At 42.9% G+C, this 26178-nt stretch overlaps 1 protein-coding gene across 1 annotated transcript in view; it reads right to left on the reverse strand.

Annotated features, from left to right (window-relative positions):
• SLC9A4 (solute carrier family 9 member A4) overlaps positions 1-22761 on the reverse strand; it is a 56207-nt gene extending 33446 nt beyond the window's left edge. The window contains exons 1-2 of the mRNA XM_070573385.1: positions 21911-22761; positions 17877-18340 (exon numbers count right to left, since the gene is read on the reverse strand). Coding sequence (XP_070429486.1) covers positions 17877-18340; positions 21911-22166 — 720 coding nt within the window. The 5' untranslated portion in view covers positions 22167-22761. The remainder of the gene's footprint in view (positions 1-17876; positions 18341-21910) is intronic.
• Positions 22762-26178: the final 3417 nt, after the last annotated feature.

A 26178-nucleotide genomic window follows, 5' to 3' on the forward strand; every position in this document is an offset into this window, starting at 1 on the left:
TCCACGGGCACCTCCCCGATGAAGCTTTGTCACATTGCCTTCTGTATGAGATTCATCGGGCTGCTGCAAAAAAGTACCATGAACTGGGTGGCTTAATTCAACAGAAATTTATTTTCTCACTGTTCTGGAGAATAGACATCTGGAATCAAGATGTTGACAGGGCCATGCTTCCTCTGAAAGGGCTCGGGGGTGGGGGTGAGGGGGCCTTCCTTGCTTCTTCTTGGTTTCTGGTGGTCGTTGGCAATTCTTGGCATTCCTTGGCTTGCAGCTGCATCACCAGTCTCTGCTGTTGTCTTCATATAGTCTTGCTTGTGTGTATCTCCTCTGTGTCTTCTCATTGGCTTCTTAGAAGGATACCTGTCATTGGATTTAGGGCCCACCTTAATCTAGCGTGAGCTCATCTCAACTATATCTGCAATAAATATTTCCAAATAAGATCACGTCCTGAAGTTCCAGGTGGACAGGAATTTTGGGGGACATTATTCAATCCAGTACAGCTTCTGTAACCAAAATAATCTTACAATGGAATGAACTTGTATTACACACTAGTAGATTTTGGGTATACATCTCTTAGGGCACAGCTTCATTTTGAGTTTCTTAAGATCCTAATCTGTGGTTTGTTCCTCAGATGGATCCTTTATGTTTTGTTAGAGAGCCTAGGACACGTATTTTCAGCCCCTGGATTAGTTCCCACTTTTTAATATAATTAGTAGGCAAGAGCCAGCAAGCATGGTTAGAAAGGGGATGTGGACAGAAGATTATAAACAGGCTTGCTTCTTCCCCCCAAAGGGATGTTTCTAGTGAATTTTCTGGGGGGAAGAAGAAGAAGCTGGAGACAGTGAAGAAGAATCAGAAAGCTTGGTGCAAATTGGCCCAAGCAAGGACACACACGTACACATCATAAGCGTTGTAAATTTCTGAGATAGGAAAGGGGTTACCTTAAAGAGAGTTGCTTAAATCTCAATCCAGAGCTTTTAAAGAATACACACGCTGAAGTACAGAAACTTTAGAAAACATAAAAGTACAACAGAAAACCCCCACAAATGTCCCACAATTCCTCCCAGAGAAAGTTACTATAAATATTATATATATATATATATATCTCCTTTCTAATTCTGCTTATCTATCTATCTGGCCATTTATCTATCTATGTATCTATGCATCTATCTATCTATCTACCTACCTACCTACCTATCTGGCATCTATCATCTACCTCTCTATCTGTGGCGGTCAGGGCCCCTCAAATATCCAACCACAGGGAATGCAACTGGCCACTAGCTGCTGCATCTTGGATTCCCACCTGCTGTTCTCAGCTCACAACCTAGCGTGGCAGGGACACTAAGGCAGGCCCATTCCTGGGAAGTGTAGAACTCCTCTGATGGGTGTTCTTAACCTGAAGACTCCTGATAGGTTGGTAAACTTTCTTAGCAATGTAGTGAGACAGTCCCACCCAGTTTCTCTCCACCTCCCTCTCTACCGGGGATCATCTGCACCTGGGTCTGAGGGCTCTCCCCTCTCTCGGAGCTCACTCCCCATTTTCTCTTACAGGAGTTTTCCCTAAAAAACTTGTACTCATCTAATGCCCTCTGGCTGTCTGATACATGGACAGCCTGGACAATATCTATCTGTCTGTTTGTGTATCAATCATATGTTATAAAACTGGCCTATATGTTACAGTACTGGCCTATTTTATTTAAGCAAAGTGAAGTCATGTTTTAAGAAAAATCTTGGCTGAGTGTTTGAAAGAAAATTGCGAAAAATTTAAAAATGGTTTCAAAATGAATCAAAAGAAACTTAGTGGTTGTGTCCTGACTGGTGGGTTTGTTTAGTCGAATTTCACCTTCTGCTTAAGCTCAGAGTAACCCATAGATGGGTCTCAGAAGCCCTGGGTGTCACACCTTTGGAGCTGTACTCACATTCCCAGGAGTGAAGCCAACATCAGGAGCCAGACACTTCCACAAGAGCCAGAAAAGATAGGTTTGAGCACATGGAAGTGAGACCTGCGAGTCTGTTTGACTCTCAAATCTAGAGGAAACTCAAAATATGATTGAGACTCAAAGATTTGCATGTTGTTGCCACAATCTCAAACTCTTTTGCCTATCTCTCCAGATTATAAGTAGCTACCCAGTCTGTTCCAAGGGCCTAGGAAAGTCAGTCAGGCCAGCCTCGTCCCCGCACACCACTGTACCCTGCCAGGAAGATGCCATGGCAGGTCTAGAAGTTAAAGGAGCACATACAATTAAGAAGACTACATTTACAGACACAATCCATTTGACTATATGAAAAACAATTCTTATCTTTCAAATTACCAGGTTCTGGATATCATTATAGTTGTAAAAGATTTTCTTTGGACTTGTTTCAAATCACAAAATGTGTGTGTGTTTTTCACATAACAGAGGGAGAAATTCAGCCACTGCTAAATCTCAAACATGTCCACAGTACTAACAGAAAACAAGATCAGATCCACCCTCTTCATTCATGTGGAGGGGCGACATAGTGATATAATAAGAAATATGTATTTTGTCTTTGTCCCTGGTTCCTGGCACAGAGTTCCTAAAAACCTTGTAATTTCCTGAGTGATAGAGATGAGAGGAGCATGTTTTGTTATTCATAATGAGCCCTTTTCAACCATGCCTGAGTGTATACTAATGAGGTGACTCTTGTGGACCTTAGATAACTTCAGTCTGGGGGCTGGTTACGAGAGGACCAACCATGTGATTAGGGGGTCATAACCTTCAGCTCCACACCCTGACGTCCAGGAAGAGGAGAGGGGCTAGCGATCGAGTTCAATAACCGATGGCCAATAAATTAATCCATCAAGCCTGTGTAAGGGAGTCTCCATAAAACTCCTAAATGACAGGGTTCGGAAAGCTTCCAGGTTGGTGCAGGAAGGGTTGTGCCCCTGGAGAGGTCGTGGAAGCTCTGCACCCCTTCCCCATCTCTTGCCCTGTGCATCTCTTTCATTTGGCTGTTCCTGAGCTGCATCCTCTGTGATAAACCAGTAATAGAAAGTTAACTATTCTCCTAAGTTCTGTGAGTCGTTCTAACAAATTATCAAACCTGAGGCAGAGGTTGTGGGTGTTCCCAACTTTACAGCCAATTAGTGAGAAGTAGGGGTGGCTCAGACTTGTGACTGGTGTCTAATGTTGGGGCAGTCTTGTGGGACTGCACATTAACCTGTGGGGTCTGTGCTAATTCTGGGTACTGTCCAAACTGAATTAAACTTTAGGACACCCAGTTGGTGTCCCGACAGTTGGTGAATTGGTTGGTGTTGGGGAAAGCACCCACACATTTGATGTCAGAAATGGTGTAAAAAACTGGTTCAGAGAAGGGGGTCTCAGGAAATGGTCCTTTTCTGTTACGTTTACCAAGCTCATCTAGCCTCCTAAGACCGTAATACTGGCAATCCTTTAACAGGTACCACTGAAAAAGTTTGTAGAGCCCTTTCAACACACACAGTAATGACTAAAGACAGCCCACCAGCCAAGGCTTAGCACAGGTGGAGTGTTGATTTCAAATGTGCTGACATTTTTTTCTTTCTCAACTTATTGAGGAATAATTTACATATAATAAACTATATCTAAAATGAATGAATTCTAACCATCGTATACACCATAAAATCACCATCACCGTCAAGATCTAGAACAATGCCGTGAACCCAGAAATGTTCTTCATTCCTCCTTTAAAGTCCATCCCTTCCTCTAACCCTGACCCTAGGAAACCACTGATCTATTATTGCCACCATACATTAATTTGTGTTTTATATACACTAAATAACAAAGTATTTAATGCTGTATTTAAAAAGTGTTTAAAGCAATGCTATTGTTGCTATCAACACTCAGGTACAAGTCTTTTGCATAGACTTATGTTTTCATTTCTCTTGGGTATATATCTAGGAGTGGGATGGCTAGGTAGTATGGTAAATACGTGTTAAAATTTTAAGAAACTGCTGTCTCAGTCCATTGGGACTGCTATAGAACATCATAGACTGAGTGGCTTATAAACAACGGAAATTCATTTTCTCATAGTTCTAGAGTGTGGCAAGTCCAAAATGAAGGCACTGGCAGATTCAGTGTCTAATGATAGCCCACTTCCTAAGTTCTAGGACAGCTGTCTTCTGGTTGGGTCCTCACATGCAGAAGGGGCAAGGGAGCTCTCTGGGGCCTCTTTTATAAGGGCACTAATCCCGTTCATGAGGGCTCTGCTCTCATGACCTAATTATCTCCCAAAAGCCCCATCTCCAACTACCATCACATTGGAGATTAGGTTTCAACACATGAATTTAGGGGGGGGACACAACCATTCAGTCGATAGTGACTGCCAAATTGTTTTCAAAGTCATTGGATCATTTTCTGTTCCCATTAGAAATGTATGAGATTTCCAGTTATCCCATATCCTTGTCAACACTTGATATTGTCAGAATTTTTAATTCTAGCCACTCTAAAGGGTGTACAGTGGGATCTTATGGTGATTTTAATTTTTGTTTCCCTGATTACTAAAGATGTTGAGCATATTTTCATGTACCTATTGATGACTTGTATATCATCTTTTATGATGTAGCTGCTCAAGTCTTTTAACCATTTTTGAGTTGTTCATATTCTTATTATTGAGTAATAAAATTCTTTACATATCCCGGATGTAAGTCTTTTGTGAGATATATGCATAGTGAATACTTTATTCCATTCTGTGGCTTGCTTTTTTCTTTACTTAATAGTGTATTCTGAAAGCAAAATGTTTTCTTTTGATAAAATCCAATTTATTATTTTTTTCCTTCTGTTCTTTGTGCTTTTTTTTGTCCTTTGCTTTCCCCAAGGTCATAAAGATTTTTTTCCCATGAGATTTATAATTTTAGCTTTTACATTTAGTCTATGATACATTTTATGCTAATTTTGAATTTGGTTTGAGGTAAGGGGTAATTTTCATATTTTCCACATGGATATCAGTTATTTCAGCACCATGCCTTCCTTTTCTATTGAGTTGCCCTGGTTCCTTTGCCAAAAATCAATTGACCATATATGTGTAAGTCTGTTTCTGGACTTTCTATTCTCCTCCATGATGTCATATCTACTGTTTAATCAATATTGTGATTTTATTGCTTTATTGTAATTAACATGGCATTATAGCAAGTTTTCAAATGTCTTCTATCTTTGGTCTTCTTTTTAAAAATTGCTTTGTGTATTCTATGTCATTTGAACTTCCATACAGATTTTAGGATCAGCTTGTCGATTTCTAAAAAAAAAATAAAAGTCTCTTGGGATTTTGATAGGTATTTTTTTGAATCTATAGATCAACTGGGAGAAAACTGACCTCTTAATAAAACTGTCTTCCATTAACAAACGTGATATTATTTAGGTCTTCTAATTCCTGTCAACAATGTTCTATAATATTCAGTGAAAACCTTTTGCACAGCTTTGTTGAACTTATTTCTAAGTATTGTTGTTTTGAAAGTACTTATAATGGAATTTAAAATTTTTCTTTTGCCACTAGTATTTAAAGTTTTTTGCCACTACAATACTAAAGTGCTATTAATTTTTGTTCATTAACTTTATATCCTGTGACCTTGCTAAATTGATGAATTCTAGTACTTGTTTTATTCCTGAAGATTTTCTAGATAAACCACCAGGTCATCCACAAATAGAGACATATGCACTATTTCCTTAGTGATCTTGTTTTTATGCGTTTTTCCCCTTGCCTAATAAATAAAATATTGAGAGTGGATAGCCTTACATATAATGTTAGCTATAGGTTTTTCATAAATATTCTTTATCATGTTGAAGAAATTACTTACTCTTTCTACTTTGCCAGATGTTCTATCATAAATGGGTATTGAATTTCGTCAAATGGTTTTCTGCATCTATTGATAAAATCATTTATTCTATTCACATTGTGAATTACATTGATAGGTTTTTCTCAATGTTAAAGAAATGTGCATTTCTGGGATGTACCTGTGGTCATGACTTATTATCCTTGTCATATAATGCTGAATTTGATTTGCTAATATTTTCTTTAAGTATTTTTGGTCTATATTCATGAAGGATATTGGTCTGTAGTTTTCTTTCCTGGCATTACCTTTGCCTGGTTTTGGTATCAGGGTAAAGATAGCCTCATAGTGTGAGTTTGAAGGTGATCACTCCTTGCAATATTGTGATTTATAAGAAATATTTGTTTGGTCATCCAGATGGCCAAAAATATATTCCTCATATGTATTTGGCCTTTGTCCATGATTCCTGGCTCACAGCTCCCAAGACCCTTGGAATTTTTTGAGCTATAAGAGCAACGGGAGCATCTTTTGTTATAATAATTGGTCTCTTGTCCTCAGTTCCTGAAATTGCTTCAGAGTCATAAAGGTGAAATGGCTGTCTTGATTTTCATAACAAGTCCCTTTCTACCACAACGGAGTTTATGTTAAGAAGATGACTTTTGGAAAGCAGCTAAGGACAGTGACTCGTTGCCAGGGAAATCAATTCTCTTTACTTGAGCTTGCCATAAACTCACTTCTTTACAAACAAAACGCCTAACCGATTACTGACTCTACATATGTGTAAAAAGGATTAAAAGTTCAGAGTCACAGCACACTACAGTAAAAATGATCTTTACTGATGTCAGATGGTGGAAAGGAACGGAGAATATCAGAAAGAACCACAGTCATCAAGCTTACACAGGAAATTAAATAACGAATCCAGTTAATTTTCCATCTTGTTTGAAGGGGCCTTGACACATTAGCCTCTGTCCTAGAGCAGGTCCTTAACAACCACTTGCTCTGACTGTTAAAGGAAATCAACCAAGAAAACCAGAAATTACCCAGCAGGCACTGCAAACGATGTAAAAGACAGAGGGGAAGAAGCCTTTACTCCACTCTTAAAGGAAGGTAAAAGAAGGTCTGTGCCCCAGGACAGGAGATGAAGCACGGGATTCGCCAGCTCTCCTAGGCTTCAGATCCCTGCACATTCGTTGCTTATAACCTCAGAGAACAGAGACCAGGAAGATGACGTGCACAGTCGTCAGAAAATTTAATAAACAGAAGAGAAGTGTGAGCGGCAGGATTTTATTGACTTAGGGTGCAGCAAACACGTTTCTTTAAGGAACTGCTTTTCAGTTTAAAAAATTTGAAAATTCTTCTCAGCTGGAAGAATGGTAGGGTGGAGGACTGCCATATGTCATAGATGCAATGACCACCTACCCACCAATGGCTCCCAAACATGCATTTCCCTTCGATCTCTCCCCCAGGCTCCAGACTCTTGTTTCTAAAATTATAGAAAAATTCTTTTCAACAGCCTGTAGGTATCTCAAACTCAGCAGTTCGAAACTAAGCTAATAGTAACCACCCACCTCACCAATACCTGTTCCTCACCCAAGATATCTTCCAAGAAACTGGCCCAGCCCAGCAAGCTCTCCCTTCTCTCACTTCCCACACCAACCTGGAGCAAATGCCCAGAGGACTATTTTTCACTATCTAGTGTTACTACATCTCTATGACAGGAAAAGTAATTTGAAGGCTGTTTAACCTCAAAACTTTTTGAACTCTAAAACCACACATCGTTGTGACCAGTAGAATTAAGTTCACTGAAGCCCGGCCCAGTGATTTGCTGCTTCTGAGAAGGTCACTCTGGCACAGAGGAAAGAGCAGTTTCTGACAGCAAGTAACTGCTGTGAATGAATGAACGAATGAAGGATGGATAAATGAATTATTCAGACTCAGGGGAACTCTGGCTCAATCAAACAGGACTGAGCTTTATTTGTAAAATAAAGAAGCTGGATTTCAGGATCTCTCAGTTTTCTCCCATGCTGTTCGTCTAACGCTCACTGATGACCAAAGCCGACCCTGGGCGGTCAGGAGTGAAGTGTGGATCACCACAGCCTGGAGCCTGAATCAGCGGTTCCTCTCTGACCTATCACCTGGATGTAAAGTTACTGCGTGGGCCTGCGCAACAGGCTCTGCTGGATACCGTTCATTTTACATAATCATTGTCTACAGCCTCCTTCCAAACAGCCAGCTCATGGGACTTTTCACATGATACTGAGCATATTTTTTCCACACCACAACCCAACACACTCTTGACAATGCACACAGACGTATGGTTGGGGGTGGGGCATCTGTTGAAAACCACTGAACCAGGAGACTCTCTTGGCTGTGTCTGGAGTTCTAGGCTTTTCTCCCAAGTCAGTGATTTCTAGATAATGTAGATTTCTACATAACGTATTATGTAATCTCCTAGGAAATTTCTATGGCTTGAAAGGACCATAAGAAAATACAGAAGAATAGGTAGGTCTGTGGTTTGGGGTAACAATAATTTACAAATGGAAAGAAATAAGTCAAGTGTTCATGGCTGCGGCTCCTCAAAGGCAGGGACAATGCTTGCTTGCTTCTGCATGCCCGGCTCAGCACAGCTGGTGCACAGGGCGTGGTTGTTATGACCTTGAAAGAACCGCTTCCACATGCTTTTCTGTGCTCATTCTGATGATCTCCTAAAGATTTAAAGAGTTTGCTTTTCTCCCTAAGTGTTTCTCTTCCAAATTCATTTCCATAGCTTCTCAACCTCACCTCCTGACGGAGGAAGGACAACTTGATGCCCAGGGAGACTTTACTCTTTTTTCCTGCCCTTGTGAACTGGAGCGAGTTCCAACCCCCCATAAGGGGCTCATGGCGTAGGCGGGTTGAAACGCAATTTGTACAATTCAAACTTCAATCATTCTGTTTCTTTAACCAGAAGAAAATGAACCAAACAAGTGTTTGTGAATAAAATTTGAGGAATTCCAATGAAATAATGGTTGAAGGGTTCCTCTCTGACCCTGCATTGTTTCAGCATGTCTCTGAATTAGTAGCACGCGCCTAAGGAGCACGTATGTCAAGCTGCTGGTTAAGAGAGTCTGCAGCATAGACCCCAGACACACAGGAGTTAAAGGTGTCGTTCAGTTGGGGAAGTTTAGGAATCAGATTTGCCCCTCTGTGTTGGTGAACCCTGAGCCCTCCAACGTCCTTGTTTGCTGGGACCCAGACAGAGTGCCCTCTGCTCCTCATTTCTCCCATCTCCTCCCGCTTCCCCAACCTGGTCCAAGTGTGGTCCCAATCTATTTGTGTGTGTTACCTCACACACATGCACACAAACACACGCACACACACAGAATAGGCCCCCACAGCCAGCACCCTATCTCACTGCCAATAGCATCTGTGGGCTGAAGAGAAGCTCACCAGGCAAACCTCTAATATTGTGAGGAGAGTGCGTGTCTGAAGGAAATGCCTGGGTCCTGTGCTGGGTGGGCCCCGGCCACCTGCCCTCCCCGACGGGGGTCAGAAGCAGCCCCGAGGGAGACCTCTCACAGCTCAGGTGTACTTTCTGAGCCCCTGCAGGAGGGTGAAGTTCACTCCCCAGGCACCTGAAGCCAACCAATGAATGTTGCATGGTCCTGTCTGAGAGGTTTAGGCCTTTTCCCCATTTCTATGCCGAGAGACATCAACCAGGTGGCCTGTCTTGTGTGGAACCTCCTCTTGAATATGGGAAGGCAGGGGGACGTTTGCTCATCACCCCCTAGGTGCCAGGCAGCCATGTGTCTTATTGGACATACTCCTCAAAACTACCCGCTGAGGTCAGATTAATCATTCTCATTTTACTCCTGAGGAAATGGAGGCATAAAAGGATTGAGTCACTGCTCAAGACCACACGACATGTAAGTTGTTCCACACTGAGCTCCATATATTCTTGGCCAGAGAAAAGTGTCTACTTGTAAAGGTATCTGGGGCCTCTCTCCTCCTATCCTAGGAGGAAACTAGGAAACTGAATAAAATAAAAGGAAACAGAGATACAAAGAGGACAAGAAAAAGTTGTCTACTACTCCCCACTAAAGAGTCTGTTCAAGTTTGTGCACAGCCCTTCCCTAGGAAAAGATGAGACTGCAAAGTCCAGACAGATGGACAACACTACCATGCATCACCACTTAGGATGTGAGGAGAGAGCTGTGGCTCAGAAGCGCCCGTGTAGGTAAAGTTCTATTAATAACACTTTGATTCCAACACCCATTCCCACATGTGTGTTTTGTTTCCCACACCACCAAGCAATTAACTCAATTCTGGCACCATCTACCTGGAGACAGTGTCACATCCCACAGGCTAAAGGCTCAATCCTACAAACTCCCCGCCACTTCAGAGGCCAATCATAAGTCCAGGTTGTCACCTGTGCTTCTGATCAACTGGCTACAGAACAGAGGTTCCAATGACCCCTTCCTTGGGTTCAATTAATTTGCTAGAGCAGCTCACAGAACTCAGAGAAAGATTTATTTACTAGATTACTGGTTTACTATAAAAAAACATAACTCAGGAACAGTCAGATGGAAGAGATGCATAGGCAAGCTTCCACGCCGTCTCCAGGCGCCATTCTACCTGCATCTTCACCTGTTCACCGACATGGAAGCTCTCCAAAGCCAGGCATTTTGTGCTTTTACAAAAGCTTCATTACACAGGCGTGATTGATTAAGTTACGGGCCATTCTTGATTAAACTCAACCTCCAGCCCCTCTCTCCTCCCAAGAGGTCTTGGGGGGACTGAAAGTTCCAACCCTCTGATCTCATGGTTGGCTCCACTGCAGCCAGCCCCCCTTAGGTAACCTAGGGGCTTTCCAAAAGTCACCTCATTAACATAGCAGAGGACACTTTTATCACTCTCGTCACTTAGGACATTCTAAGGGTTTTATGAACTCTATGCCCTGAATGGGGATGAAGACCAAATATATATTTCTTATTGTAAATCATAATATTGCAAACATCAAACACTCTGTACTCACTTGGAGCCAGGCACCGTTTTAAATGCTCAGGTGTATCAACTCACTTTCACCCTCACACAACCTGGTCTCCATTTTACAGAAAAGAAACTGAGGCCCAGAGGAGTTAACTAACTCCCACAAAGTCCCACAGTCTGCAAGTAGTGAAGCCAGGACTTGAACTAAGGCATATGGCCTTGCTGTCCACGCTCTTGGCCACATGTTACGGCCTCTTGAATGGGACGTTGCTGGAGCTAGGACTCCTTTAAGGCAAGAAAATATAAACCAGAGAGAATCATGAAGAAAAATTCACCGCCAAATGAAAGGTTTTCTTTAATCTTTTCCAGATCAAATGCAGCTTCCTCTGGCAAGCTGCTCCCTACGGCGCTTGCTTGGTTTGAGCTCGCCACCTCATCCTCACAACCAGCGGGGTCTGTGACTGCCCCTCTGCCACTGAGTGATCGCCTGATGGGCTTGAGGCACACAGTTCATCTGCACGTGCCCAGGGCCCAGGACAGCACCAGGGTGGACAGGGGCTCTGTGAAGGTGTGGGAAGGAAGGACACTGGGACCCTTCTCTGCCCCGATGCCTGCTGGTGATTTCATCCCATTCTAGCACTGCAGCTCAGGGAGCAATTCTGAAGTCAGTGGTGGCAGTTTGTTGGAGGAAGAACACCTCGGTTTGCTCCCAGCTTCCCTGACAAATCTAAATTCAAATGGAGTGTCATTCTAGGGAGGAGGGCTGTGGTCACCAGAGAGTATCTGGAGCTGCAGGTCAGCCCTAGGGCAAACACAGCCTCTGCACAGCCTCTCACGGTCCCCATCACTCCCTCCCTCATCCATTTATTCACTCTCTGCGCGCCACTCATTCCTGCATTACAGTCATTTACCGGCACCTCCTGTAACGTTCATGATGGGTCCCGTGATGATGGCAGAGCTGCTAGGAGAGAAATCACGAGGATCAACAGGCAACTAATTAGCAAAGTTAGGCTGATAAAAGGATGAAAAGATGAGATGAGAAGAGGGCAAAGGAATTCTGGCATAAGGCATCAGGAAATTTAGGATCTAATGCCAGCAACAAGAATGCGTAATAAAGAGAGGGGGAAATTGAATGAAAGGTCTCTGCTAAGAAACTGTTGCTATTGACCGCTGGCTGGGAAAAGCAGTGGCAGGGCCACTTTCCACGATGTCTTTTGGATATTGAGCCACATAGAAGAAATTATATTTAATAAATAAATTACTTCTCTGACAGTCTGTGTCTTTATAATAAAAATAACAATGAGGAAACTTAAGCACACAGAGACCTGGTAACTCACTTGAGAGGCTCCAAGGACCAAGAACGGCCAGTACAGAGATGTGACCCCAGACCTCTTGATCTGGTGAGGGGGGAGTCGCTGCTTTTAACCACTACATACTGTGCTCTCACAAAATGGGGACAACAGTCCCCACCACATTAGGCTGTTATGAGGCTCAAATAAGGAAAATTATATAAAGCACCCTTCAATGTGATTGGCCCGAGGTCTGTGCTCAGAAATTTTAGTTTGCCCCTCTCTACCACTCTCATTCTAGTATTCCTGGAGAGTGGACTACAGTGTCAGCAAGATGCCAAATGAAGAGATCACTCAGGGAAGGAGAGAACCAGAGGAAAAGAAAGTGGGAGGGCGAGAGGGAGAGGTTGTGAAGAGACAGCACGGGGCAGCAGTTAGAAACAGAGATGCTCTGGAGCCAGACTGCCTGCATTCACATCTCAGCCCTGGGCGGTCCTGGCCTTTCCAACTTCTCAGATGAGTGGGAGGAGGAGGGTGATGGGGAGAGTTGGGAGGTGATAGAAACCATGGTGGCATCACCCGGTTGCTCATTCAACAAGCTGATCCAGGAAAACCAAGGAAGAATATAATGGAAGGACAAACTGCTGACAATAAATGAGGCAGTGCCACATTTAAAACCAACTGCCTCCCAAGAGCCAGCCAACCACCGTGCCATGTTCATAAGTTGGTGCAATAGAAAGATAACAGCCAGCGTTCATTGAGTGCTCACTATATGCTGGGCACTCACTGTACTAAGAGCTTAATATGAATTTTCCAGCAACTCTAGGAGCTAAGCAATATCGTCATCCCAATTTGACAGGAATGAGGCACAAAGACAATCAGATTCTTTCCTGGAGCCACACATCGGACTAAGCGAATCAAGCCAATTCTGATTTGGAGCAAGAGCACTGGCTTCACTACTAACTAGACGTGAGCCCAGTCTCCTTATTGGTGACACATGGGCTCTCTCCTGTCCCTCCCAGCTCCATGAGTGGAAAATTCAAAAGGTGGGAAGAAAAGGAAAGAGATTGGAATGAGACAGACCTGAACACCCATGTCCAGTCTGTCACTGGCCAGGCAGTATGTCCTCACTCAGTTTATTTTAACTTCCTTTGCCTTATTTTCCTCATCTGTGAAACGTGGGTATTAATTCATGCCTCACAGTAAAATCTAAAGATTTAATAAAATAATAAATGTAAAAGTGAGCCAGTACAGCGCCTGGATATAGTAGCAGCGCCTTTCTTCTTGCTGTGATTTTGGTCATGAGATTCAGCGGGGGATACTAGCTATCAAGCTACTTGGGTTTTTCTCTCTGCTCCCTGTGCCTACCCTTAAGGGTATGTTCTGGTGATAAGAGTCATATCCTAAAATAGTCAGCAAGAGGGAGAAATCAGTGGCTCAAGAGACCTGGAGGATGGGGTTCATTGATCCTACAACAGTTCTGGAGCAGCTCCTCTCTTCAGCGAGAAGGCAGCTCTTTGGTGGTTAAAGATCTGTAGAGTTGTCATGTGTAAGCCACTAACCACAGATCACTTTCTAGATGACTCAGACTCTCTGCTGAAAGAGCCTGCTTGTGACTGCTGCCCTTGAGAAGGCTCCCTCCTCAATGAAAGGGTGAGTTCAAGGCCTTTGGCTCAAAATACAACTGGACTGCATTAAATACCAGTTGCTTGCAAACTTCTTTCTAATTCCGGCCCTGGAGCTTCTCCGGTTTCACATAGGGACGCAGAAGTGCCCCAGCACACACTTAATACTCACTGTGCTGTGGGTGACCACACAGTGACCCGGGAGTGACGTGTGGGCAACCCCCTTGGAGCCAACGCAACAGCAACTTCGCCCACTGGAGGTCACGGCAGTTTCCTCAGCAGATACTCTGGACACTTGAATATTGTAATTTTATTGTGAAATTATCATTTTAAAAAATGTCCAAGTGGAAGCAATTAAACTTTGGGAAAGTCAAACAAATGTTGCTAGCAAAGAAACCCCAACCAGAAACCCAGCTTTGTTTGGCTTTAGATGTAAAATCTAGGCAAAATTCAGGGTGAGATCAGAGTCTCAAGTTCAGGGGCAGCATCAAAGAGGCAACAGAGTCAATGCTTTCGTTGGTAATTGAAAAAGACTATTTCTTGGAAAGAACTTTTGCGGATTGTATTATAGAGTTCCCAATGAAGAAAGGATGTGTCCTGTGAAAACTAAAGAGTTGGTATTTAGAAAGTCACTTCTAGACTTCTCTAATAACTTGTGAGAGAAAGGATGAATAATTACCGCAGAATGGGCTGCCAGGAGGTGGCCCTGACGTTATCACAGATAAGCACTCTCAACGGCATTGCCAACAGTGGGGAGGACAATAAGCAAACAAACCCAAAGAACTCGGATGGAAGTGAAATAAGAGTACGTCGGGGAGAGGAACTGTGAAATGAACGCATCATGGCTCAGAGGCACTGCCTTCGGAGATGGAATAGGTGTCCAGCCAAGGACACTTACTCCATTGTAACAAAACCGTAAGTTTTGCTTCCTGATCTAATCCCCTTGGACCTAATCTAACCTAGTCTGAGGAGAGGTGTGCGTTCCTTGTTCTAGACATATCATCATTTAGACCAAGGTACATCGGCTTCTCTCAACCTAAAGGCAATAAACCAGTAGTCCTCAAACATCAGCAATCATCTGAGAGGCTTGTAAAATACAGATTCCCAGGCTCCAATTCAGCGAGTCGGGGTCCGTGGGTCTGGGATGGGGTCTGGACATCTGAATACTCATCAAGCCCATCAGGGTAATTCTGAAGCACGAGCTTGAGGGCCACACTCTGAGAAATTAAATGTCTGACCCCATGGCAGTCTGGAGTCCAGGCTCCCCTGGCAACTTCCTGACAACTTGGCTTTTTGTGAAGCTTGTCCAGAAAGAAAGTAGGTGCAGGCCTGATGACTCTAGTATCTTGCTCATCAGTTAGACATTCTCATTAGGGGTAAAGAGATTGACTTCTGACTTTACGTAGGGGCCTCGTTCACTTGGTGAACACACCCCGGATGTCTTAGCTCACTTTTCAAGAGTCTTTTTCCCTCTGTATTATCTAGTTTTGTGTAAAGTCCTCATGATAAAATATTTATGTGCCAGACGAATTAAATAATTAACTGTAAAAGGGGGAAAAATAAAAAACATAATGTTTGCACGTTCTTTGCTTGGGCACAATCTCCGAAAACAAAATATGAAATCCAGAGGCAATAAAAGAGTATGCTAGTAGGGTCGATGTCATAAAAGTTTAAAACTTGTATAGGATAAAAGACACTAGAATCTAAAAAGATTTAAGTGACAGGATGGAAGGAAATATTTGGTTTTTACGTAATATTCAAAAGTTTAGATAATTTATTGAGTTTCTATAAATCAATTAAAAATAAAACAACATGTGGTCCCAAAGACAAAATATTTGTGTATAATAATTGGGACGTACTTTTATAATAAAATTATTCATTGTTTATATGAAATTGAAATTACCTGGGTATCCTGTACTTTTTTTAAATCTAGCAACCCTTAAAGGATATGAACTTTCAATTTACAGCATGAGAAACACTGATGATCCAGAATCATTGGAAAGATGCTTACTATCATCATGCAAATTAAAAAAAAAAGAATAATCCTTTTTTGCTCATTAGATTGGAAAATATTAAGAAAATAATGTCCCTTGTTGACAATACAAGGAAAAATGCACTCAATACATTGTCTATGGAAATGCAAGCCCATAAAGACTTTCTGGAAAATCTTGGCAGCTGTCGTATAAGGACTAAAATTAAGGTCCAATATTATGTTCTACCTTAACATTTGGTAAAACTGGGAGGGTCTTGAACGGCCTAAACTGCAAGTTCCCCTCCTCAGTCTGACTCCACGGATCAAGTCCCCTAGCCAAATAATCCTCCTTATCCATGGGAGCAGGCACAGTTTCCTGAGTCTTGTGTGTCAGTCCCCAGCCAGCCCCTGGAATTAGTCAAACAAGCCAATTACATAATCCTATGGGAACCAGGAGGCACCCCGTCCTCTTGATACTTCAAAGCCTGCCTCCCACACCCCTGGTTGTTCACTCTGTTCCTGAAGGCAGCCCCCATGTGGCTTGCATGGCTAGGGTGTCCTCCTCTCCCAGGCTGTGAGTGTATGTGATTAATAAACTGTTATTGATAGCATCTGTCTAATGTCAGGTGTCAGTCCGTAATCCTATGGTGGGATCCATCCTTCACCAATTGGATGAAAAGGAGGTGATTAAAACAGAAGCAGCTTTCAAATTTTTACTTTTATTTATTTGTTTATTTTTTGGTGAGGAAGATTGGCCCTGAGCTAACATTTGTTGCCAAGTTTCCTCTTTGTGCTTGCGGAAATTAGCCCTGAGTTAACATCTGTGCCAATCTTCCTCTGTTTTCTATGAAGAACACCGCCACAGCATGGCTTGATGAGTGGTGTGTAAGTCCACGCCCGAGATCCAAACCCGAGAACCCCAGGTCACCGAAGTGGAGCTCATGAACTTAACCACTACGCCTTTGGGCTGGCCCCTCAACTTTTTAAATGTACCTACTTTTTAACCTGGAAATTTCATTTCCATGAATATATCCTATAAAAATATTCACAAATCCAAAAAGAGATGCATGCAGAAACAAGAATTTCCACTATGACATTGTTTTTAAGAGGGAAAAATTGACAATAACCTGAATATCCATCCATAAAGAAATGGTGAAATAAATCACTGTAAATGTAATGTGTGAAATACTACACAACAATTGAAAAGGTCTAGAAAGAATTCCAAGACTCGTTCCATCTAAGCGATGCATGTAATATAATCCCATCCAACTGATGTGATGTACTACACATCCACATCTATGCTCATATATAAGTCCATGCATGTAAAACACACGAGGAGGGAGAACCCCGAACGGATTAAAGGGGTGCCTCCTGCAGAGTGAGGGCGGGACAGGCAGAGGCTTTGCATTTTTATGCTGTATAATTTTGTACTGTTTGAGTCTTTGACACTGAAAACGCATTCTAGTATTACTTATGTGATGTGATATCAATTTTAAAATAAGAAAAGTATGTCAAAGTATATCTAAAAGTCTCATGGACTAACACCTGGTGAATGTTTGTGGTAATGCAATGAAACTGAGCAATGAGATGACTACTTGGGAATATTCCAGCACACTCAGCCAAAGACATTCCGGGGCCTTTAATGCTACGTGTTGATCTAGCTCGTTACCCCTCCTTGGCTTCTCTCCAGAAGGATTCCTAAGCAAGAATGCCTCTTTCACATTTCCTGTGTGAGCCACGCAGTTGAGACTGATACCCAGGATAACACATTTTGCAAATCCTGTCACCTCTCTTCCTACCCTTATCTTTTATTTAACTTCATTGTCTAATGCATCATTTTTGGGGGGGGGGGCAAAAAGCATATAAAGGGAATGAGAGTGAGGTCCAGTGAATGAGAGAAATAAAAACATAAGTACTGCTTGTCCTAGTGTGAACACACAGAAGACCCTTTAGCAACAGCTTCTGCTTGTTAACTGAAAAACTGAATTTTAACTAAAGAATTATACGTTCTCTCTTCTTTTTCTCCTCTAAAGCTAGTTGGCTAGTGAACGACAAGCAGTGTTAGTGAGCAATTATGCACACGATGCGGGTCCTAAGGGAAGTCACCAGAACTTGGACTGCATGACAGTGACCAAAGCCGAGCTCTGTTCTGCTAGGTCCAGTCCTGCTCAGCCTTCTCCATTGGCGCTGAGGACAGACTCCTATCCCCAGCCACACCCCAGATCCCTCATCCCCCTGGGGACGTGTCATTGACATCTCACCACGCTAATGCCATCATTGAGAAGGGCCTCCCCGAAGATCATCATGTAGAGCGGTTCATTCACACGCGCCTCCTCGAACACAGCCAGCACAGCCACTGGGTCCACGGCTGAGATCAGGCTGCCAAACAGCAGGTTCTGAAGCAGGTTGACATCGCTGAGGCCAAAGGCCTTGATCTGGCAGATGAGGTAGAGGGAGAGGCCAATGCCGAAGGCGTTGATCAGGGCCCCCAGGCCTGCCCACCACAGGATGGAGCCGATATTCTCAAAGAAGGGCCGAGTGGGCATAAAGTAACCACTCTCCAGGACGATGGGTGGAAGGAGATATAAGAAGTAGATGCTTGAATCCATGACTGGAGGTGATTTGTGATCGGTGCCAAAGATGATGGCACCCACCAGAGCTCCAACGATGATGAGGAGGCAGCTTTCTGGCATGAGGCCTGGCAGTCTGCGGTAAAGATGGAAGCCTGGGAAAAAGCAGAGATCCACATTTAGATGTTCACAGATAAAACAGCTGTCCACTAAGACACCAGGAGATGGGTGTACACGAGATCTTTCAAAGCTAAGTGGATGGGACCTTGGGCAAGCTGGCTGGCATCTCTGAGCCTCAGGACCCATCTGCAGCAGAAACTGGGGGTGCTGTGGGGGCCTGAAACAAGATAAAGTGTTTAACATGCCAGGTCCAGTGCAGGTTACAGAATGGTTCTCAGCCAGCTGTCCCCTCCCGCATCCTCCTTCCTGCTTTCTCATCTTTCAGGGATCCGAGAGGCACGTGACGGAAGAAGAGAGAAGAGGGTGGAACTCTTCTGACTCAAGCAAAACCCACCTTTAAAGCTCACACAGTAGATCACGGTCACTTAAAGCTCAGCTTGTTCCAAACTTACCTTATCTCATTTTCCTCTCCACCAAACAAATAGAGAAGAATTAAGAGCCCTTTATTTCATTTCCCTTATTTAGCCAACAACATTGCCATCTAGTTAGGCTCTTGAGAGGGAAATCAAGATGCATTCTCATGAACCCCCTACTCCATCACTTTCACCCCTTCTTGCAATCAGCTTCCTGTTTCATCACTTATGTCTCTCATTAGCTGCCCCTAAAGGCCATCCCCTCCTCTCCATTTCTACAGCCATTGCCTTTATTTAGGGTCTCCGCATTTCCCATCCTAATTACTGCACTGTCTTCCTGATCTCCTACCTCACCCTCAGTCCCGCAGTCCTTTCCACATCCTGCTGCCAGATGACTTTTCTACACCGCATGCATCTGCTTGTCTCATTCCCCACCTAAGACTCTGAAGGCTCACAGAGCATCTCAAAGATCCTACACTGAGGGTACTTGTCAAGTATCCCTGTGCCAAGACCACCCACTGGAAGTATTGTGAGGTGGAGGACCAAACATTTTCCACAATTTCAACTGCTGATAAAATCTTAGAAATAAAACAGTAACAAGTTAGAAGACAAAAACAATATAATGTATAATTATGTAATAGTGCATATTGAACACACCAACAAATACTATAAGAAATCAGAGCACAGAGGGTCACCCTGGGGCTCTCTCCTAGTCAATATTTCATACACCCTGCACTATCTTTATACATCCCGCAATCACACATTACAGTCAACCACAGCTTTTTCATTCTGCAGGTCCCTTTTTTATGTCTTCATATACTATTATTGCTGCCTAGATTATCCTTTCCTTCAACCTAATTTGGCCCAGCTCAATCTTTGAGGTTAAGATTTTTCGCAACCACTTCCCAAGGAAATAATATGTCTTTCTCCGAATTGTTATAACATTTTATCTGTAATTGTCTAACAACAATGATCCCTTTCTACCATGTTTTTGTGCATGACTTATCTCCCATACTAATCTCTAAACCCCTCAAACATGGGCGGAATGATATACATCTTTAAATCTCCAAAGCACTTAGCAAGGTGTCTTATCCTAATAGCTGGTCTATTTGCTGAAAGAATATGTAAGTTAATAAATGAGTGAGTGAATGGTTAAATGTTCATGAGAGAAGTTTTTACATGGGAAACAGAAGTTGAACAGGTTGTTGGAGAATGAGTAGGACTGACATAGTTGGATGACACAATGGAAGACATTTTAGGTGGGGAGAACTCTAAGAGAAAAAGAAGAGAGAGAGGATGGCCCAGACAGATATTTGACAATCACTGAGGAGGTCCACCTGCCTGGAGCAAGTTTTCAATTGGGAAGAGTATTGGAAGAAGAGTTGGAAGGTGATTTTGAGCCAAATAACAGGGGGTCTTGCATTCAGGGCTAAGGAATATAGGCTTTCTCCCACAGGCCATGGAGAGCCATTGAATGTCTCCTTAGGAATTTTTAGATTCAGCCATCCAAATAACAGGTCAGTTTTCCTGGTCACAGCTTTGAACTTCTCCATTCACATCAGCAGGCAGGTGAATACAACGGAGCATCATTAGTACCAAGGGACATTATTCCAAACCACACACCTAGCCCACTGGCCTCAAGACTGGTTTAAGGTCTCCTTCTAGAGTCCTGCTCTTTCCATCTCCTAACAACACCTTTCTCCTCTTCCCCCTCCTCCTTCCTTCTTCTTCTTCCTCTTCAGTTAGTGCTATCTTAACCACACTGAACTTTCTAATTTGTAATTTTCTCAGGCCCTGTGTCTCCCCAGTTTGGTCCTGCTTCCAGGACTAGAGTTTCCTGAAGTGGATCCAACATGCACCTGCCTTAAGCCAGGTTGTGCCACCCAGCGGTAGCACGAAGAGGCTCCATGCCCTTCAACAGGCACATTCTCAGAGTCCATGTGGTTGCATGAAAGGTGTTAGACCCCTAGCTCTGGACTGAGAATATTCTCTCTTTAGAAAGCCATTTGTACTTGAGCACTTTTTAGAAATAATGTGAGATGCTTTGTGCAATTTAATCATTTGACAAATCACACAAGCGTTCTTCAAAGTAACAATTTCCATTCAATCTTCACACTTTACTAGCTCAAAATGAACAGCAGTTACGAAGGAGCACCTAATGAACACAGCAGTAACCCCAACATCCATGGGAAGGGAGTTAGATGAATAGACAGAGTCCACAGTCCTGATGCCGAGGAGTTAACCGCCAGATCTCATGGCTCAACCCATATTCACACCAGTTCTAGAGGAAAAATGTAAATAAGCATCAAAATGTTTCACAGAGTCTATCTCAATAAGGCAATTTATCTACTTAATTAACAAAGCTCATTACTGAGGTAAAGGAGATGTTATGCTTAATGATCAAGATAATCATATCAGTTTTCCACTTTGGTATAAGCTGGTTTTAAGGAGGCAAGGGAGTGGAGTTAAGGATTAAATGGTCACAGAGTGTAAACCATCACTTTGGTTTTTGGGCCAAAGAACTCTGCTTAGAACTTAAACCATTAACTTGAATTTACTTTATTTCACAAAGGAAACCAGAGGTGCTCCACTGGGTCCATTTGGATCAGGTGTAAACCAGTATTTTACTGACAGATATCAACTCATATGCCCCCAGATCCCATCACAGAGTGATATAAGAGTCATCTGTGGTTGTCTTGGTCCTCGCTTTCTGTCAATTTGCAGGGAGCGCACACCACTTTTAAAGAATAAACAATGGGAATCATTGATGAAGCCCATGGTTACATGGCCAAGAATTAAGGAAGAATATACCACAGAAGAATCATTATATAGGTCCTGAAATCTCCAGTGGGCCTCATTCTGAGGTCTACCTGTCTTACTCTCTATTTTTAAAGCATAGAACTTGAGATCTTTCCATGCCAAATAATGTCACATGGTTGCCACCCTGAAATGAGAAGAAATCAAAACAACTCAGGACCCGGAAGCATGCTCTTAAATTTCAAAGCACAACCCTGAAGCACTAAATGGCTTTCTAAAAAGCAGTTATGACTTTCCCTTGACTCAAGGGAAAAGAATTTTTGATATAATAGCGGTAACAGTTAAAATCCTCTTAGCTCACTGTTCATAAGGCATTTTCACGTACACTGTCTCATGTGGGAAACTACTCCCACAACCAGGTGTTTGGGGACTTACCTATTTTTGCAAGAGATGCTAGAAGTATCCAGAGGGTGACCTCATAAGGAATTTGCACATAGTCATAATCCAGTACAAAAACAGGTATGTTCTCATCCGGCTCTGAGCTGGCAGCAGCAAACTGAACATTAGGTTCATGCCGGGTGGTGGAATTTGTGGATTCGTTCAGATCAGAAGATGCTTCAGAACACTCCAGGGCTACCAGCAATAGCAACAAATTCCAAGGACCGAAAGCCACAAACACCTGAAAACCCATGCTGTGGGCTCGTCCTACCCTGTGTGCCACTGTACGCCACACATCTGAAGTGAGCAGGGTTTCTAGAGAGCGGCGGCGTCCACCTGGGTCAAAGGTAGCATACGTACAGTCCGTGGGTCCTTCCAAGAAGAGTCCAAGTGTGCCACTGAGTTCCGAGTATAGATGCTTTCAAATCATAATTAGAGGATTTGTGTTCAGGCAGCTCAGCCTCTGGCTCAAATACAATCAATCATTGAATAGACTCGTCAAAGCCCGGGGATCTACCTGTGTGACCATCATCCACTCATGATGTGATGAGCAGTTTATGAAGGGGAAAATCTCTCTTCATTCAAAGCCGTTTCTTCGCTTCGCTGCACACTGGTTTCATCTCGTGAGTGACAATTGAAAAGGACTCCACGGTGCTCCTTCCAGATATCAGTGGAGTCCTTCTAACCAGGAAGGGAATCCTTCCCTCTCTACTGGATCCTGGGAAGGAGCTACTTGTCCCGCACCTGCTCCTCCTCTCCTCCCTGTGCTCGCTCGCTTGTTTGGAATGGTCAAGGCTGCAGGTAGCTCTTGAGCTACACTTAATTATTTCCTCTGATTTGGCTTTTGTGATGAAATGCTTTCCCTGAGTGTTCTCCGGAGGTTCCACTTCTGACACCTAGTGGGCAGCTGCAACACAACACCTTGGCACGTTTAATGATGAACAATTAAAGTGACTACTTAATTATCAACCCAATCAGGGCACTTCTGAGTAAAGACGAGCTATTAATAACTATGCCAGAGTTTGGAAGATGGCAGCAGTAGGAAGAGCCTCAGCAGGAGGATCCTGAATTCATCTCCTCCCCGAGATACGAAAAACCTATATCGATACCTGTGGAACAAATTCCTCTGAGAAAGCTGGAAACTGGATAAAAAGAACCTCCACAACAAGGACAACACAGAGAGGGGTGGAAGAGGCTGAGATGCAGCCCTACTGAGGAAAACACCACACCCTAGCCATGACGCTTCACAGTTGGGAGCAACGTCAAAGGAACAGAGCTTTTCCCAGAGAAGCAGGAGATTTGAGCCCCACACTAGGCACCCAGCCCTTGGATTCAGCGCAAGAACGACAAGATTCCAAAATACTTGACTTTCAAAACCAACAGGGAATATGCCCAGGAAAACTATACAACTTTAGGAAAAGGAAAACCTTCTCTTAAAGGGCCCATCACAGACTCACTCAACCTGAAAACCAGCACAAAAACATGAGATAGAAAAGTGCATAGTCCATTGGTAAAAGAGACTTGCTAAGCTCAGAGCTCATTCCAGAGAGGCAAGAGGCAGCTGGGCCCATCAGCGACAGACTGGGACTCTGGCAGCAGCCATTCTTGTGACCTAATTGAGCTGTGCTGCCACAGACCCTGGCAGGTGTCATTAGAATTCTTCTTCTAGCCTGTTAGCACACAGGTCTGCTGCACCTACTAGAGCACCCAAGGCAATTGCGTACAGCCAGCCTGCCCCAAGGACCAGCCCCAGCCACCAGGAAGCCTGCAGGAAACTTGTACCACTAGGCTCACAAACAGCTACACAGGATCTCCCCTGCCCATTGATGCCTGAAATGGTTGCACACTGCTGCACTGCTGTGCTTGGGGCCTGCCCCACCCATCAGTAAAAGTGAGGCAGCTGAGCACTGCAGGACCACATAGCCAGTCTACACCAGAGGCCTGCCCCACCCCAAAGCAAGCTTGCCACAGCTGTGTGCCTGTAGCTAGCCTCAGCAGAAGCCTGCCCTGCCCACCAATGCATCCAAGGCAGCCAAGTACTGTAGGGCCATGTAGCCAGCCACACGGGGGGCCTGCAGCAGTTGTGCACCCCCAGGCCTACCAACCAGCCACAATGGGGGCCTGACTCACTTACCAGAAAAACTGCAGTAGTTGTGCACTACCAGATTTTGCAGCCAGCTCTGCCAGGGTCTTGCCCCACCCAATAATGTGCCTGTAGCAGCCACATGTGGCTGGGTCCCATGACTAGCTGGCCTAGTGGCCAGCCACGCCTACCTGCATGCCTGAAGCAATAGTACCCTGCCACAATAGAAAGGTACTTGCAGCCCACACAAGGGACACCCCTGGAGCATTTGACATGGGTGACAAGAGGGAGCACACTGCTGGTCCTCATAGGACATCTCCTAGATAAAGCCACATTTCCAAGATCAGGAAACATAGCTGATCTACCTAATACATAAAAATAAGCACAGAGAAGTAGGCAAAATGAGGACACAAAGGAATATGTTCCAAATAAAAGAACAGGACAAATCCTCAGAAAAAGTACTAAATGAAACAGAGATAAACAATATACCTGATAAAGAGTATAAACTAATGGCCATTAGGATGCTCACTGAACTGGGGAGAAGAATAGATAACACAATGAGAACTTCAACAAAGAATTAGAAAATATAAAAAAAAAATCATAGCTGAAAAATACAATAATGGGAATGAAAAATTCAGTAGAGGGAATATACAGCAGAGTAGGTGACAGAGAAGAATGGATAAGCAATCTGGGCAAAATCACTCAAGCTGAACAGAAAAAAGAGAAAAGAATTAAAAAGAACGAGGACTCTAGGGGATCTCTGGGACAACATCACATATGCTAACATTCACATTATAGGTGTCAGAGAAGGAGAGGAGAGAGATAAAGAGGCAGAGAACTTATTTGAGGAAATAATAGCTGAAAACTTCCCTAACTTGGGGAAGGAAACAGAAATCTAGGTACAGGACTCACAGAGAGCACCAAACAAGACAAACCCAAAGAGGTCCACACCAGGACTCATTATAATTAGTGTCAAGAATTAAAGACAAGGAGAGAATCCTAAAAGGTACAAGAGAAAAGCAACATACAAAGGAAACTCCATGAGCCTATCAACTGACTTCTCAGCATAAACCTTACAAGCAAGAAGGAAGTGCCACAATATATTCAAAGTACTGAAGGGAAAAAAAATACAGCCAAGAATACTCTACCTGTCAAGGTTATCATTCAGAATGGAAGGAGAGGTAAAGAGTCTTCCAGACAAGCAAAAACTATAAGAGTTCATCACCATTAAATTGGTCTTACAAGAAATGTTAAAGGGTCTTATTTAAGAGGAAAAGAAAAGGCCACAAACAGGAATAAGAAAATTATCAAAGAAAAACTATCACTGGTAAAGGCAAATATACAGTAAAGGTTGTGGATCAACCACCTATAAAGTTAGTATGAAGGTCAAAAGACAAAAGTACTGAAATCACCTATATCTACGATAAGAAGTTAAGGGATACACAAAAATAAAAGAGGTAAAATATGATATCAAAAACCTAAAACATGGTGGGGGAAAGTAAAAGTGTAAGGCTTTTAGGAAGAGGTTGAACTTAAGAGACCATCAACTTAATACAGACTGCTATTTACATAGGTTATTATACATGAACTTCATATATAATAACAAACCAAAAACCTATAATAAATACGCAAAAAGTAAAGAGAAAGGAACCCAAACGTAACATTAAAGAAAGCCATCAAATCACAAGGCAAGAGAGCCAGAGAAAAAGAAAGGGACAGAGAACTACAAAAATATCCAGAAAAAAGGTAACAAATGGCAATAAGTGTATACTTTTTGATAGTTACTTTAAATGTAAATGGACTAAATAGTTAATCAAAAGACATAGGGTGGCTAAATGGATTAAAAAAATAGGACCCATATACCATGTATATGCTGCCTAGAGGAGAAACACTTCATACCTAAAGACGTTCACAAACTGAAAGTCAAAGGATGGAAAATATATTCCATGCAAATGAAAATGACAAGAAAGCTGAGGTAGCAATACTTATATCAGACAAAATGGACTTTAAAACAAAAACTGAAACAAAAGACAAAGAAGGGCATTGCATCATGATAAATGGGAAAAGCTAAAAAAGGATATAACACTTGTAAATAACTATGCACCCAACATAAGAGCATCTAAATACATAAAATAAATATGAACAGACAGAAAAGGAGAAATTGACAATAACACAATAATAA

This window comes from Equus przewalskii, chromosome 14, assembly GCF_037783145.1.
Source record: "Equus przewalskii isolate Varuska chromosome 14, EquPr2, whole genome shotgun sequence".
NCBI classification, from domain to species: Eukaryota; Metazoa; Chordata; class Mammalia; order Perissodactyla; family Equidae; genus Equus; species Equus przewalskii.